At 36.3% G+C, this 13,191-nt stretch overlaps 1 protein-coding gene across 2 annotated transcripts in view; it reads right to left on the reverse strand.

The window, feature by feature from the left end:
* LOC117121997 (sperm-associated antigen 1-like) overlaps nucleotides 1–12,085 on the reverse strand; it is a 32,631-nt gene extending 20,546 nt beyond the window's left edge. The window contains exons 1-6 of one of the 2 annotated variants that reach the window (XM_033267466.1): nucleotides 11,927–12,085; nucleotides 6,566–6,691; nucleotides 6,070–6,144; nucleotides 3,529–3,613; nucleotides 2,817–2,921; nucleotides 710–893 (exon numbers count right to left, since the gene is read on the reverse strand). In XM_033267466.1, the coding sequence (XP_033123357.1) occupies nucleotides 710–893; nucleotides 2,817–2,921; nucleotides 3,529–3,613; nucleotides 6,070–6,144; nucleotides 6,566–6,672 (556 nt within the window). In that variant the 5' untranslated portion in view covers nucleotides 6,673–6,691; nucleotides 11,927–12,085. Of the gene's footprint in view, nucleotides 1–709; nucleotides 894–2,810; nucleotides 2,922–3,528; nucleotides 3,614–6,069; nucleotides 6,145–6,565; nucleotides 6,692–11,926 lie in introns of both variants that reach the window. The other variant, XM_033267465.1, reaches the window with a different exon arrangement.
* Nucleotides 12,086–13,191: the final 1,106 nt, after the last annotated feature.

Consider the following 13,191-nt stretch of genomic DNA (forward strand, 5'->3'; position numbering starts at 1 on the left):
ATGTCCTTATATAATCTTTTTTTTAATTCAAAAAGTGCCTCTTGAATTTTTAATTATTAAAATAATATCCCATAAGAACCCCTCGATTTTCATCTATTTCCATAAGCGCCCCCTCAATTTCCACTCTGTTTTCATAAGCGCCCCGTTTAAATAAGCGCCTGTTTGAATGAGCGCCCCTCAGAAAGTGCAAAAAATATTTTAAGTGCCCGGGCGCTTATTCGCGCGAGTACGGTAAGAGAAATATTAAATTTTTTACTGACAATTATCAGAATTTACAATTAAAGAATACATGAGATACCATAAAAAAAAATAAATGTAAAATTATATGATACTGTAATTATGAAAGATACATCAGAAAAAAAAATTAATATTTAAACATTTTAAGTTGAATCCGAGCTCTTTGTTAAAGATCTATGATGTCACTTTCTTTTAACTACAATGTCAGGGCCCCTCGTAGCTGGGGCCCTGGGGGCCCTGGCGCTCCACCCCTGAAGGTATTGAGAATGATGTTACTTCCATTCGGTCTGTTTGTTGTTATTATTATTATTATCATCAAAATAAAAGATCTTCTAAAACCTCAACATTACGATTAGTGTGTACAGTGGTGAAAGCATTGAAAAAGATAATTTAAAAAAAAAAATTTTTTTTAACTAAAATTTAAAAACGATATAAATGATGGAAATAAAAGAAGATGATGATAAATATTCACCTGCTGTATCGACCAAATGCTGTATGTTGATATCTTCTGCGTTGATACTAGATGTGTTAGACTCAGCTGAGATTTTCTTATCAACATTACTTGCAGCTGTATCAGCATCAAACTTGTCCCATTCTCTGTAGTTTGATGAGGAAATTCGATCTTTGGATGGCTTACCCCATTCTTCATTCTTTGACTGTTATTAGGAAATATAAGAATATAACTTTTATATCCTGAGTATAAAAATCTATTTACGCCATTCTTTATATGTACTTTACATACTTTTTACAATGTATGTGCAATGCAACGGCAGGTAGCCACTGGTGTGCGCTGAACCATAGAGATTTATATGTCCCGATTCAATTCCTATCACTGCTCTCCTAGTATTTCAGCTAGTGGTTAAAATGTTACGATAGAGCAAAGTCCTAATGAGACGTTTAAGCTGTTGGACCTGTGTGCAATATGGCCCATGTGCATGTTAAAGAACACAGTACACTCTTCGGAAAAAGGATAGGGGATTGTCTTCCGGTGTACTGTTTCTGTAATTGCAGATTATTATAAAATTGATACACACATTGATTGATTAGCGACAATTGCTAATCAATTTGAAAACTGATTAGCAATTGTCCCTAATCAATATTTTGAAAAAAAAATTGTTCCCTGATCACCACCAGAAGGACCCCACTGGAAATAAGTCTTCTTCAGACTTTTGTGGGTTACTTTATCCTTGGTGTTTACACCGAATAAACACATTCATGTGTAGCACCATAGTTTCTCGGGTATAAGCCAACCCCCCAGTTTACACCAAATTTTACATACCAACCTTTCCTCGGGTATAAGCCCAGTGTATGATTTTAATAAGTAACTTAGCTGACTTTTGCAATTACTCTAAAAAAAAAATAGGCTCCCAGCGGGGGCGTGTCTAATGCCAAATTTAATAGAAACGGTGATGTCGAAAGTGATTAATGAAATAATAGTATTATTAATAAATTTGTTGTTGCAACTGTAAAACCACCGAGTTAGGGTAGAAAAAACAACGGGAAAAACCACAAGCAAAACAGTCTCGACCTGAGTTCAATTGTAGACCCGTTTAACCACTTCCACTCGATTTAATTTTAACTTCCAACTTTCGGAACTGTGTGCCTGATAGATAATGATAAATTGGTTAGCAATGCATTGTACCACACACAACCGAGTTTACGGGTAGTAGAGTAGTAAATCACGTCATATCACACATCATGAATGTAACATAATGTCCACTTTACACTTCCGGATTCTTATTTACACTTTTATGAATGTCAACTCACGCTCACAATTTTAACTTTACACTTCCGGATTGACCAGGATAGCAAAGTGTCTACTGCCTGAGGGTAGTAGACACAAAAATCATATATTGGCTTTAAATTAGGCATGCAGTGCTACAAAAAAAAAAATTTAATAGAAACGGTGATGTCGAAAGTGATTAATGAAATAATAGTATTATTAATAAATTTGTTGTTGCAACTGTAAAACCACCGAGTTAGGGTAGAAAAAACAACGGGAAAAACCACAAGCAAAACAGTCTCGACCTGAGTTCAACTGTAGACCCGTTTAACCACTTCCACTCGATTTAATTTTAACTTCCAACTTTCGGAACTGTGTGCCTGATAGATAATGATAAATTGGTTAGCAATGCATTGTACCACACACGACCGAGTTTACGGGTAGTAGAGTAGTAAATCACGTCATATCACACATCACAAATGTAACATAATGTCAACTTTACACTTCCGGATTCTTATTTACACTTTTGTGAATGTCAACTCACGCTCACAATTTTAACTTTACACTTCCGGATTGACCAGGATAGCAAAGTGTCTACTGCCTGAGGGTAGTAGGCACAAAAATCATATATTGGCTTTAAATTAGGCATGCAGTGCTACAAAAAAAAAATTGCTTTTTAATTGAAAAAAAGGGGGGGGGGGGTGATGTTTTATACAAAAGGAAATATGATTGGTATATACGTTAATTTTCATTAATTATGGTAGACTATGATGATGCTGATGGGTATCTAGTTTTCGGTAATTCTAAATATATATGACCACCCACCAAATTAAAAAAAAAAAACAATTACCCTTACTTTTTTCCCATCCGTTGTTATCACTGTACTATTTCGTATAGGGGGAAGGTTCACATTGTTATAATCTGCGTTACCTGCATTGTCTTTACCAATTTTCTCAAACTCCTGTAAACACAATTACAAATATATGAAATATAAACAGGAACCATTAAAAAAAAATTAGCCACAAATTTATTTTGTTCCCAGTTTCGCATACATCTTTGATAACACGTTATTGGACCACCAATGTTATCTCTCTTATTGTTGAAGAACACATTTATTTAATAACATCTGCTTGTGTACAACAAAACCAGTGTACTATCGATATATGTTGAATAATAATAAAAATAATTCTGGTAAATAATTAGCATAAAACGTCAAATTTGGATTTTGCATTAATTTTTTTGCATAAAATTTGCCATTTTCTGAAAAAACCAAACCCCACCTTACAAATCCAGGCTACGGCCTTGGGAAGCCCTAATACTTTTTAACTCCTTCTTGGCAATTGTAAGATGATTCCAAAAATGACCCACCATTTTAAGCTTATAATGAGATTATAAATATATATTAAAATATATTAAACAATTTCCTTGTTTTTTGCCATGGATGCTAGTTTTGGGATGGAATCCCCTATATCACAACTGGTTTTTTTTATTCTGTTAAAGTGTACAATAAACAAAATAAAAGTTTATATTTCTCTTTCAAGGTAACAAGGAGCCATGCTGCTTCTTACATTCATCTCCTTTTGTATATTTTCCCATTCTTTCTTATCCACATCATATTTATTTGCAGGTAAGCCATCTTTGATCAGCAATTGGCTGAAATTATAAATCGTCATTAAAAAAAAAATATTCAAATATGATTTATATACAGATACACTGAAAATTAAGCAGCAGGAGATGAAGGGAAAACATATAGAGAGCAATGTGAAATAGTAACATAAAAAAAGGAATAATACTAATAACAATAATAATAATAATAATAACTTTATTTTCAATTGGAAAAATTTGAATCACGAAAACTGTGTTTATCACAAGGCCGTTTTGATTTAACATAAATACGAGTACATACAAATTTATATAACAATGAAAAAATACAAAAGTAAAGTAATTAATAACTTACCGTACTCGCGCGAATAAGCGCCCCGTTTGAATAAGCGCCCCTCTCGAATGAGCGCCCCTCCTAACTTGAGAATTTCCTTAAGCGCCCCGTTTGAATAAGCGCCCCTTCTAATTTGAATATACGCCCCCCCACCCTCATTAATTCAATCAATCCTGGACTGTGGATGTTAGCATGATGAGAGCTCCCAGGACAGACAGTATATTTCCAACTTTCATCTTCTTATATTTTTCTATAGCCTATTTCTACTGCTTTTCCGACAATTTGCACCTAACATATTCTCATCTGAGTTTTCAAGAAAACCTGCAATGATCATGCCATCCTGTTAGTCTCAATCGGCCGATGGCTAACAAGCTAACCACCACCACTAATTTCATCTGCTATTCTGCTCTTATGTAATACTGTACTCACAACATTCTTGTCATGACAAGCCATGCTCTCTGGACGATTATCTTTTCCACCGCACCACCATTCGTAATTTGCGGTTTCCTGATGTTATTTTATAATCGTTTTTCATTCAAAATGTGCCTCTTGAATTTAATAATTTCTCATAAGAACCCCTCGATTTTCATCTATTTCCATAAGCGCCCCCCTGAATTTCCACTCTGTTTTGATAAGCGCCCCGTTCGAACAAGCGCCCCGTTTGAATAAGCGCCCCTCAAAAAGTGCAAAAAAAATATTTTAAGCGCCTGGGCGCTTATTCTCGCGAGTACGGTAATTATCTTACTACATGTTATGAAAAGATATATGTATGGCACAAAAGTTATAATAAAAATGAAATCAAAGTACACAAAATTACATTACACTAATCAAAAACTAGAAACTGGTTTCATTTAGGAATAATACACTAAAACTACTCTTAAGAAAAAGTTGCATGTATAAATTTTTATTTCAAAACACAAAAATACTAAAAATTAACTTTATGAAACAAAAACTCTAAGTTGTTTTAATTTTTTCAATAGTTGTCTGTTTATTAATGATTTAAATATATTTATGTTAAACAGTTGCAGTTGGGTTTAAATCATTTAGATTATTCCAGATATTGGCACCATGGTAGGAAAACCTTCTTTTCTTATATTCAGTTTTTGGTTTAAATGCTTTAAACGTCTTTAGATCTAGTATTATATATTTGTTCACGTTCATTAAATCTGTTTCTAAAGTAGAATGGTGTTAAGCTATTCATTATTTTATACATTGTTACTGCTTCACTGTGACATTGTTTTTGATTTTTCTGGGGTTAGCAAGTTAGGTCTCTTAGTGCTTGAGAGCTAGTCATATCTAGATGTCCACATTATTATCTTAGCTGCTCAATTTTGTAACACTTAAGTTTATGTTTTAGTGATTGGTTGCAACGACCCCATAATACGTTTCAATAGTCAAAGTGAGGGGAAATGATAGATTTATACAATAAAGACTGAATGTTTTTCTTTTAATAGTATCACAAATGAAAAAGTTACAAAAAAAAATGTTTAGAATTGAGCTTTAATAGATAACTACTATAAAATGTAGCACATTTTGTGCTTAAAAAATGATCAATTTCCATTGTCAAAACAAGCATTCACGCAGTCCAACTGATTCACACTCAATATCTTATTCAAGCTTAGTGTCCATGGAAATGTGCAACAATTATTATCGTAACACTTAACAATTATGATCTTAACATATGTAAGTTTGAGTTATCGGGTATTGTGGTATCAATCCATGAGCTTTCCTTTAAAAAGAATATTTTTTTTGTCTACTTGCTTGCTTGCTAATTTACTTGTAAATTTAAAATATGATTTTTTTTTTCTTTTACCTTTATTTTTTTTTTTTTATAATATACTATATAATATTTATAATGCAACGTTTGAATGTTATGTTTATGATGTCTTTTTTTTTTTAAAGATATAATTGAATAATAAAAAATGATCTACAGTACCACCAACAAAAAATAACAGAAACAACATCAGTCAATAATAGGAAGAGCAACATCAGTCAACATTTGGGAGAGCAATTATTGTGTGTGTAGAGAAGGCAAACAACAGGCATTGAAGATATGTCAACTTGATGACAGCAGATAAGACAACTGAGTAGCTTAGCTCATTATACAATTAAGATACTGTAAGGTACGTTTTTCCTGTAAACTTGACATTCTCAAATAAAATAATTATAATACCTTTTTGGGTTTAGCTCTGCAAGCCTTTCTTCACAGTATGTAGTGAGATGTGGAAAATAACCTTCACTGCCTGACCTGAATGAAGTTTAATAAAAAATTTTAATTTTTAAATAATAATTCATCATTCTAATAGAAAATCAAAAATTCGGGCTGGGGCCCTGGGCACCCACAGTGCAGCGTCACCCAACTTAACTACAAAATAACAGACACATACGGATACAAACATTATCCTTAACTTGCCTAAGTCTCAACAATATAAGGTTATTCGAGAAGCCAATTGATCAAACTCAAATTATAATCTCATGCTGGTCGGGTTTTGAGCCTGGGTCTTCAGCATAAGAAGCAGGAACTATACCTCTCTCAGCCACCTTCTCAATTCTACCCAAGATATTTTAAGTTAATACACATTTGAAATGGGCAAAAACATAAGTTAAAAAAATACTTGTAACTGTGGTAAAAATTGTTTGCCTTGGGCAAAATTGTTTAATATACCTACTTGAGCTTTCGAAGAATTCGCTCCAGTTCTTTCGTATCTTTGCATTCTTTTATATAAGAAAACTCCATCTGTTCCAAAGCCACCTCATCATTACTATGGAATGACATAGCTACTGCATTCAATTTACTATATGAAACAACAATAAGTAAAGGGTAATGGTTAATGGTCTGTATAAATTAACACAAAAATACATGCAAAGTTTTTATATACCTAAAATCAGCTCTACTGTAGCCTAGGCCTAGGTAAAAACAAGGCTCAGGATGTAAAAAAAAACAATCGTAAACAGTCACAAATAAGCTTATTCCACTCCCTACTATCACTATTTATAAAGCATTTACAATTAATTACAGTAGCTGCTGAAAACACAGAACCAAATGTTAAAAAAGTTAATGCGCCCATGCTTACAACACTGTGTGATCATGCCTGCAGCGATAGATAGCCTAGGAGTGTGTCTAAACATCATGCCCTTTGTGACCGTGCAACATAAATACTGATAGCTTTTTGCATAAAATTAATTTTATCGTAGCTGTTTCATGAAAATCACACATTAATTGATATTCGAAAATAATACTGTAAGAGATATGGCTCACAGCGAAGAAAGCAAGTATGTCCGTCACCACAGATGGTGCACCATCAAGGTCAAATCGTACTCTCAACTAAGCAAAATGTATTGTTTGAAAGCATGGAGATCCATGTTGTAAGTAATGCTGTAATCTCAGCGAAGAACGATGGAATGGCCGATATTGAAAGACATTTAAATGTATGTTGACTTCAATTTTTTAAGTTTTATGTGATCATGAAGGAAACATACATTCTGTGTTCATTTTCTTTTTTCTGTCCTGCTCTAGGCCTACTTAAAATAACTTAGACCTAGACCTCGACAACGGTTTCTGAAGTCAAGTTGCGTACACCTAGAGAAGATATCGATATTTTAACAAGAATAAAATAAATTAGATTACATACATTTTGAGATAATATTTTCATTATTTTTATGTTTACAGACTTGCTTAGACTGCCATGAACTGCATCGAAATTCCACTCATCTCTCAGCTCAGCGGTCAAAAAGCTATTACAGTACTACTTTTATTGAAATACAATATTAAACTAGTAGATGCCAGAAAGGAAGTGTAAATTGATGTAATTACATGATATTGATTAATAGTGTAAATAAATGAATTATGTATAATATTAGGCTAGGCCTACTGTACAGAGTAGTAGATTCCAGAAAAAAAAAGAAGCAATTTATGTAATTTCATGGTATTTAATTTACATAGTGTAAATAAAAATGAAAGCAAGAGCAATTTAAATAACTGTTTGTTCGATCATTGAATTTCAAGTATTTGATATCATATGAGTAGTTGCATTTTGGCTGCAACACGACGTGCGTTGTATTTGCAGTCAGCCAAACGTTCCTGTAAAAATCTCCTGCGAATGGACTTCTTCAACTTGGGGGCCCCTACTACTGGCAGATTTCACTAACTTCATAATAAACCATATTTTTTGAGTAGATATTCCAACTTATCCTATACGGTTGCCAGGGGCGGATTTAGGGGGGGGCCGGCCCGGCCCCGGCCCCCCCTTTTGGGAGGTAAAAAAAAGAAAAAAAGAAGAAAAAAAGAGAGAAAAGGAAAAAAATGATAGCCCAAAATGCCTCAAATGTTATGTTTGGGCGTCTAGAACACAAAAATTTCGCGGGGCCATGCCCCGGACCCCCTAGGACAGTGTTGTCTCAATCGGCCCAACTTTCGGCTCCCCTTCCGGCCCCCCCCCCTTTTGGACATTTCTGGATCCGCCCCTGGTTGCTGGGAACCATCCTGTGTTCTCTGCACTACACAGATTCGTGCCAAACTGCATCCTAGAATTTAGACAAAAACTCAATTGTTGTCGCATAAGCTGATGACTTTATGCAACCTCATTAATTCTAAGAACTTTATGCTTTACCTGCCTGATAAATTCTTGTGTCTATGCCCCCTCGGGTGGTTTCTAGTAAGTGATGCATGCAGAATCATAACTCCTGCATAATACAGCATGGTTGATTGTTTATTATGAGATTAGTCAGGGCTTAATTTTCCGTAAAATTTGCACGGAAATCAGCCTTTAGTTTCTGAAATGTATGGCCTGTTTGTGTGCATTTGCACTGTACTTACCGTACTTTACATGCTGGCTGTTGTTGTAATGCTAGATAAAGGACTAGGCCTAGTATCTAGGATGGGATCCAGTCAAATCGATCCCTTGCAATCTCGCCCTCTACAAACTCGTCCCCTTGACAAACTCAACCTTTGACTGTACAGTTTCCCCCTACTGGCTCCCTAACAAAACTTGCCCACTAACAAACTCGCCCTCCAACAAACTCGGCATCTGATTATTTCAGTTGTGCTATTTTTGTTATGCATTTCGGCTGCAGTATGGAGTGAACAATGTAGCTAAGCAATGCAGTACCACGAAACTTACATTACTGCAACATTAGTTTATTAATTATTTTTAATAGTATTTTTAACGAATACAGTTTTTTTTTTTTATATTTATTTATTTATTTATTTATTCTGGTTTATTATTAAAACATTTTGATTTTGCAGCACAGGCTGAATTGCATCAAAAATTTTAAGTTTATTACCGTAACAAAAAAAAAATGAAAATGTTAGAAGTTGCTTGGTTTTATCGTTTTTTGGCTTTCTATAATACAGTACATATTTTGATCATGATTATACTGTAAATACTGAAATAAAATAAATATTTATGCTGACAGCTAGCTCTTGATAAGAAAGGTTAAAGGAAAGTCTGTTAGTGGGCAAGTTTGTTAGGAGGCAAGTTTGTTAAGGGAAAAATTGCTTTTGGGGGGACTGTTGACTTGTGACCATGGTACGTCAAAGTTTGGGGTTTACTGTAAGTCCAGGGTTGATACATCATTCGGATTCACATCCTGTTAAAGTGGTGAGGAATCGTCATCTACTGTGGCCGTTCTTACAGGAAGACCTGCTCCTTCCGAGTGCGGGGATTCGAGATTGGAATTTGGGCCTAATTTTGTAAGGATTTTAGCGGGTTCATCCTAGATCACAGCACTCAGCGAAATTGGCCGTGATAACTCAAAAAGTATGACTGAACCAGACAGGATGGACTGCAAAGGAGATACTGTAGATAAGTTCCCACACTTCCCCAGGGACCTACTTGAGTTCTGCCACTGAAGCTGGTAGGTTTACCAAAGGAGCAATGCCTGCAACCAGATATACAGTGCTAAATGATTGCAGGTTGCTTATTACAGGTGATGGGTTTCAATTATCTCCTCCAGACTGGTGAGTAGCATTCTCTCACCTGCTGTGAAGACAGCAAAGGTGGTGGGCTAAGATTTGGTGGAGTACCGGGAGTCTTAGACCTCACCCGGAGGAATAATATACCTCTACAGACTACAAAAGCTCAGTGCTTACCCTAAAAGGCTTGGGGTACCAGAGGCCACCAGGTACCACTGAATGGGAACCAGTCAATTCGAGCGGATGCCACTTCGAGCGAAGGCCAATTCAAGCGGATTCAAGCGGAATTTTTTTTGAGCGGATGCTAGTTTGAGCGGAAGAAGATCCACTTGTGCGAACAAAAACCTGTGCGAGTGTAACATAGTATCCACTGGACATGACCCATAAGCCATTCACCCCTCTCCCTCTCCTGGATCTACTTAAGTGAGTCATGCATTCCTTACTGGGAAAGTCACTCAGGGTGTTTATGCTACATCACTTGTAAGGAATGTCTTGATGAGCACTTGCTTCCTGTCCCCCTGCTGTATATAAGTTACTTTAGTAGTTAGGATAGTCAGTTTTGAGTTTTGATTCTTGTGACAACAACATCGGTCCAAAATCATTATACTCCTCATCGTTTTATTAAATATTTATATTGAAGTTATATATTTGGAGCATACCGATACAGCAAGTTACCTACGAATTACTTCAAAATTTCCTATTTTTGAGCTAAAAATTTGACATTTTCAAAGGGGAAGGGGGCACACAACAGTTCCAGAATAGATAAGTGAGTAGCATAACTCAATTAATACAAATATAATTTGAGCTAAAAATTTGACATTTTCAAAGGGGAAGGGGGCTTTTTAAAATACAGAACCCCAAACAGTGGCGGATCTGGGGAGGGGGAAGGGTAGTGAATAGGGTGGCTAGCCACCCCACTTTGTTTACCGTGAAAAAAATAATGGTCACTCGTCTTGTGTGTGTGCTTCTCGTGCACGCTAGTAAAACCATGGTAAAACATACACTTTATTCTTTTTTAAGCTGAGAAGTGCGCAATTCTATTATAGTTTTAACTTGTTAGCGGCCATCTTGGTAGTCTGAGTTGCCAAGACTGTAATTTAAACATGGAGTAATTATCAAAAAGTACTAAAAACCTTTCAGAACCTTAGTAATCAGAGCATTTTTTGCATTTAAAACAAACAAATACAAGAATATGGCAACGATAAATTCGCCCTTGTTATAGTTCGCACTAAATGCATCCGCTCAAACTGGCATCCGATCTAACTGGCATCCGCTCGAACTGACATCCGCTCGAATCGACTGGCATCCCCACTGAATTACTCTATTTATGGGTCCACACCCTCTCAAAGCAAACCCCCGACTAGGAGCCCACAGAAGACATACAAATTACAAAATCTGAATATTTGTGGGTTGGGTCACTGCCCATGCTGCATGGCATCCTTCTTCAAACAATGGGGGAATATAGTGACGACCCCCTCCCTGGAGGTCACACTGCAATGACCACGGATTTCCTGGGTTAGCTCATTTGCGGCTGCACAGACTGGCGTGTCTACTGACCTGTGTACTGCACAGCCGACCCTGGAAAGCCCTCGGAGAAACGACATCACATCAAGTCAAAAGTCTAAAGATCATCCTATCTATAGGCCTTGGCCTACGGACACACACATTGTAACATTGTATTAGGCCTAGCCCTAGCTAGGAACCAGGCTAGAATGTAGCCCAAGAAGCGGAAAAAAATTCAGATATACAGTACTGGTAAGTACCTTTTTGGCTAGCCTATTTTATAATACTAACTTACTGCATGTTGTTAGTCTAGGCTGCCTCCTTCCTCCTAGTCTAGCTAGGCTTAGGCCTAGAAGTCAAGCCCAGGCCTAGCCTAATGCCCTAGGGCCCAGAGGAACTAGGCTCTAGGAGCCTAGCCTTGTAGTAGTAGTACTAGGCCTAGGGCCAGGCCAGGCCCTAGTTTTAGTAGTATAGCCTAGGCCTAGCTAGGGTAAGCATTCATTGGGCCTAAAACCTAGGCCTAGCTAGCCTAGAGCCTAGTAGTATAGTATCAACTTGTAGATACAACCTACAATTAATGACTGGATTGCAAAGACAATTAACTAAAACCTACCCAACTCGGTCTTTTTTTTTTATCTCTGATCGAAAACAGAAGTTGACAACAGCAGCACAATCAAAGCTTAGCCTAAACCTCCTAGCTGCATTCACGCAGTACAGTACGTACTTTTTCCAGGAATTTCCAAAAGCGCCCCCTTTCCTTAATTAGATTTCGATCTTTGATTTCGACCAAAGATATTTCGACGCGATGATATTTCCGATCCGGAATTCCCTGAGACACGTCATAGTTATCAGGGGAATTCCCAGTGCAGCAGCCACGATCACCTGTATGAGGGGTTCTGGATCTTGAAATTTTGACAGGCTCTAGCCCCGACTAGCTTTTTAGGACTAGGCTTAGGGATTATGTAAAGAAAAAAAAAAACGTTATTCATCAAGTGAAAATGTACGCCTTTACTTTAGGCCTACAGTAGTTTGTACATCTTTTTGTAGAGCCATAAAAAATATACACCTACCACCTGATGCCAGAGCATGGCACTTCTGACTCTCGAAGTAGTGTAATTCCTGTCTCTTATACACATCTAGATGTGTATAAGAGACAGCAAACTCGCCCTCCAACAAACTCGGCATCTGATTATTTCAGTTGTGCTATTTTTGTTATGCATTTCGGCTGCAGTATGGAGTGAACAATGTAGCTAAGCAATGCAGTACCACGAAACTTACATTACTGCAACATTAGTTTATTAATTATTTTTAATAGTATTTTTAACGAATACAGTTTTTTTTTTTTATATTTATTTATTTATTTATTTATTCTGGTTTATTATTAAAACATTTTGATTTTGCAGCACAGGCTGAATTGCATCAAAAATTTTAAGTTTATTACCGTAACAAAAAAAAAATGAAAATGTTAGAAGTTGCTTGGTTTTATCGTTTTTTGGCTTTCTATAATACAGTACATATTTTGATCATGATTATACTGTAAATACTGAAATAAAATAAATATTTATGCTGACAGCTAGCTCTTGATAAGAAAGGTTAAAGGAAAGTCTGTTAGTGGGCAAGTTTGTTAGGAGGCAAGTTTGTTAAGGGAAAAATTGCTTTTGGGGGGACTGTTGACTTGTGACCATGGTACGTCAAAGTTTGGGGTTTACTGTAAGTCCAGGGTTGATACATCATTCGGATTCACATCCTGTTAAAGTGGTGAGGAATCGTCATCTACTGTGGCCGTTCTTACAGGAAGACCTGCTCCTTCCGAGTGCGGGGATTCGAGATTGGAATTTGGGCCTAATTTTGTAAGGATTTTAGCGGGTTCATCCTAGA

Source organism: Anneissia japonica, unplaced genomic scaffold, assembly GCF_011630105.1.
Source record: "Anneissia japonica isolate Jap-2015-1 unplaced genomic scaffold, ASM1163010v1 scaffold288015_len651517_cov191, whole genome shotgun sequence".
NCBI lineage: Eukaryota > Metazoa > Echinodermata > Crinoidea > Comatulida > Comatulidae > Anneissia > Anneissia japonica.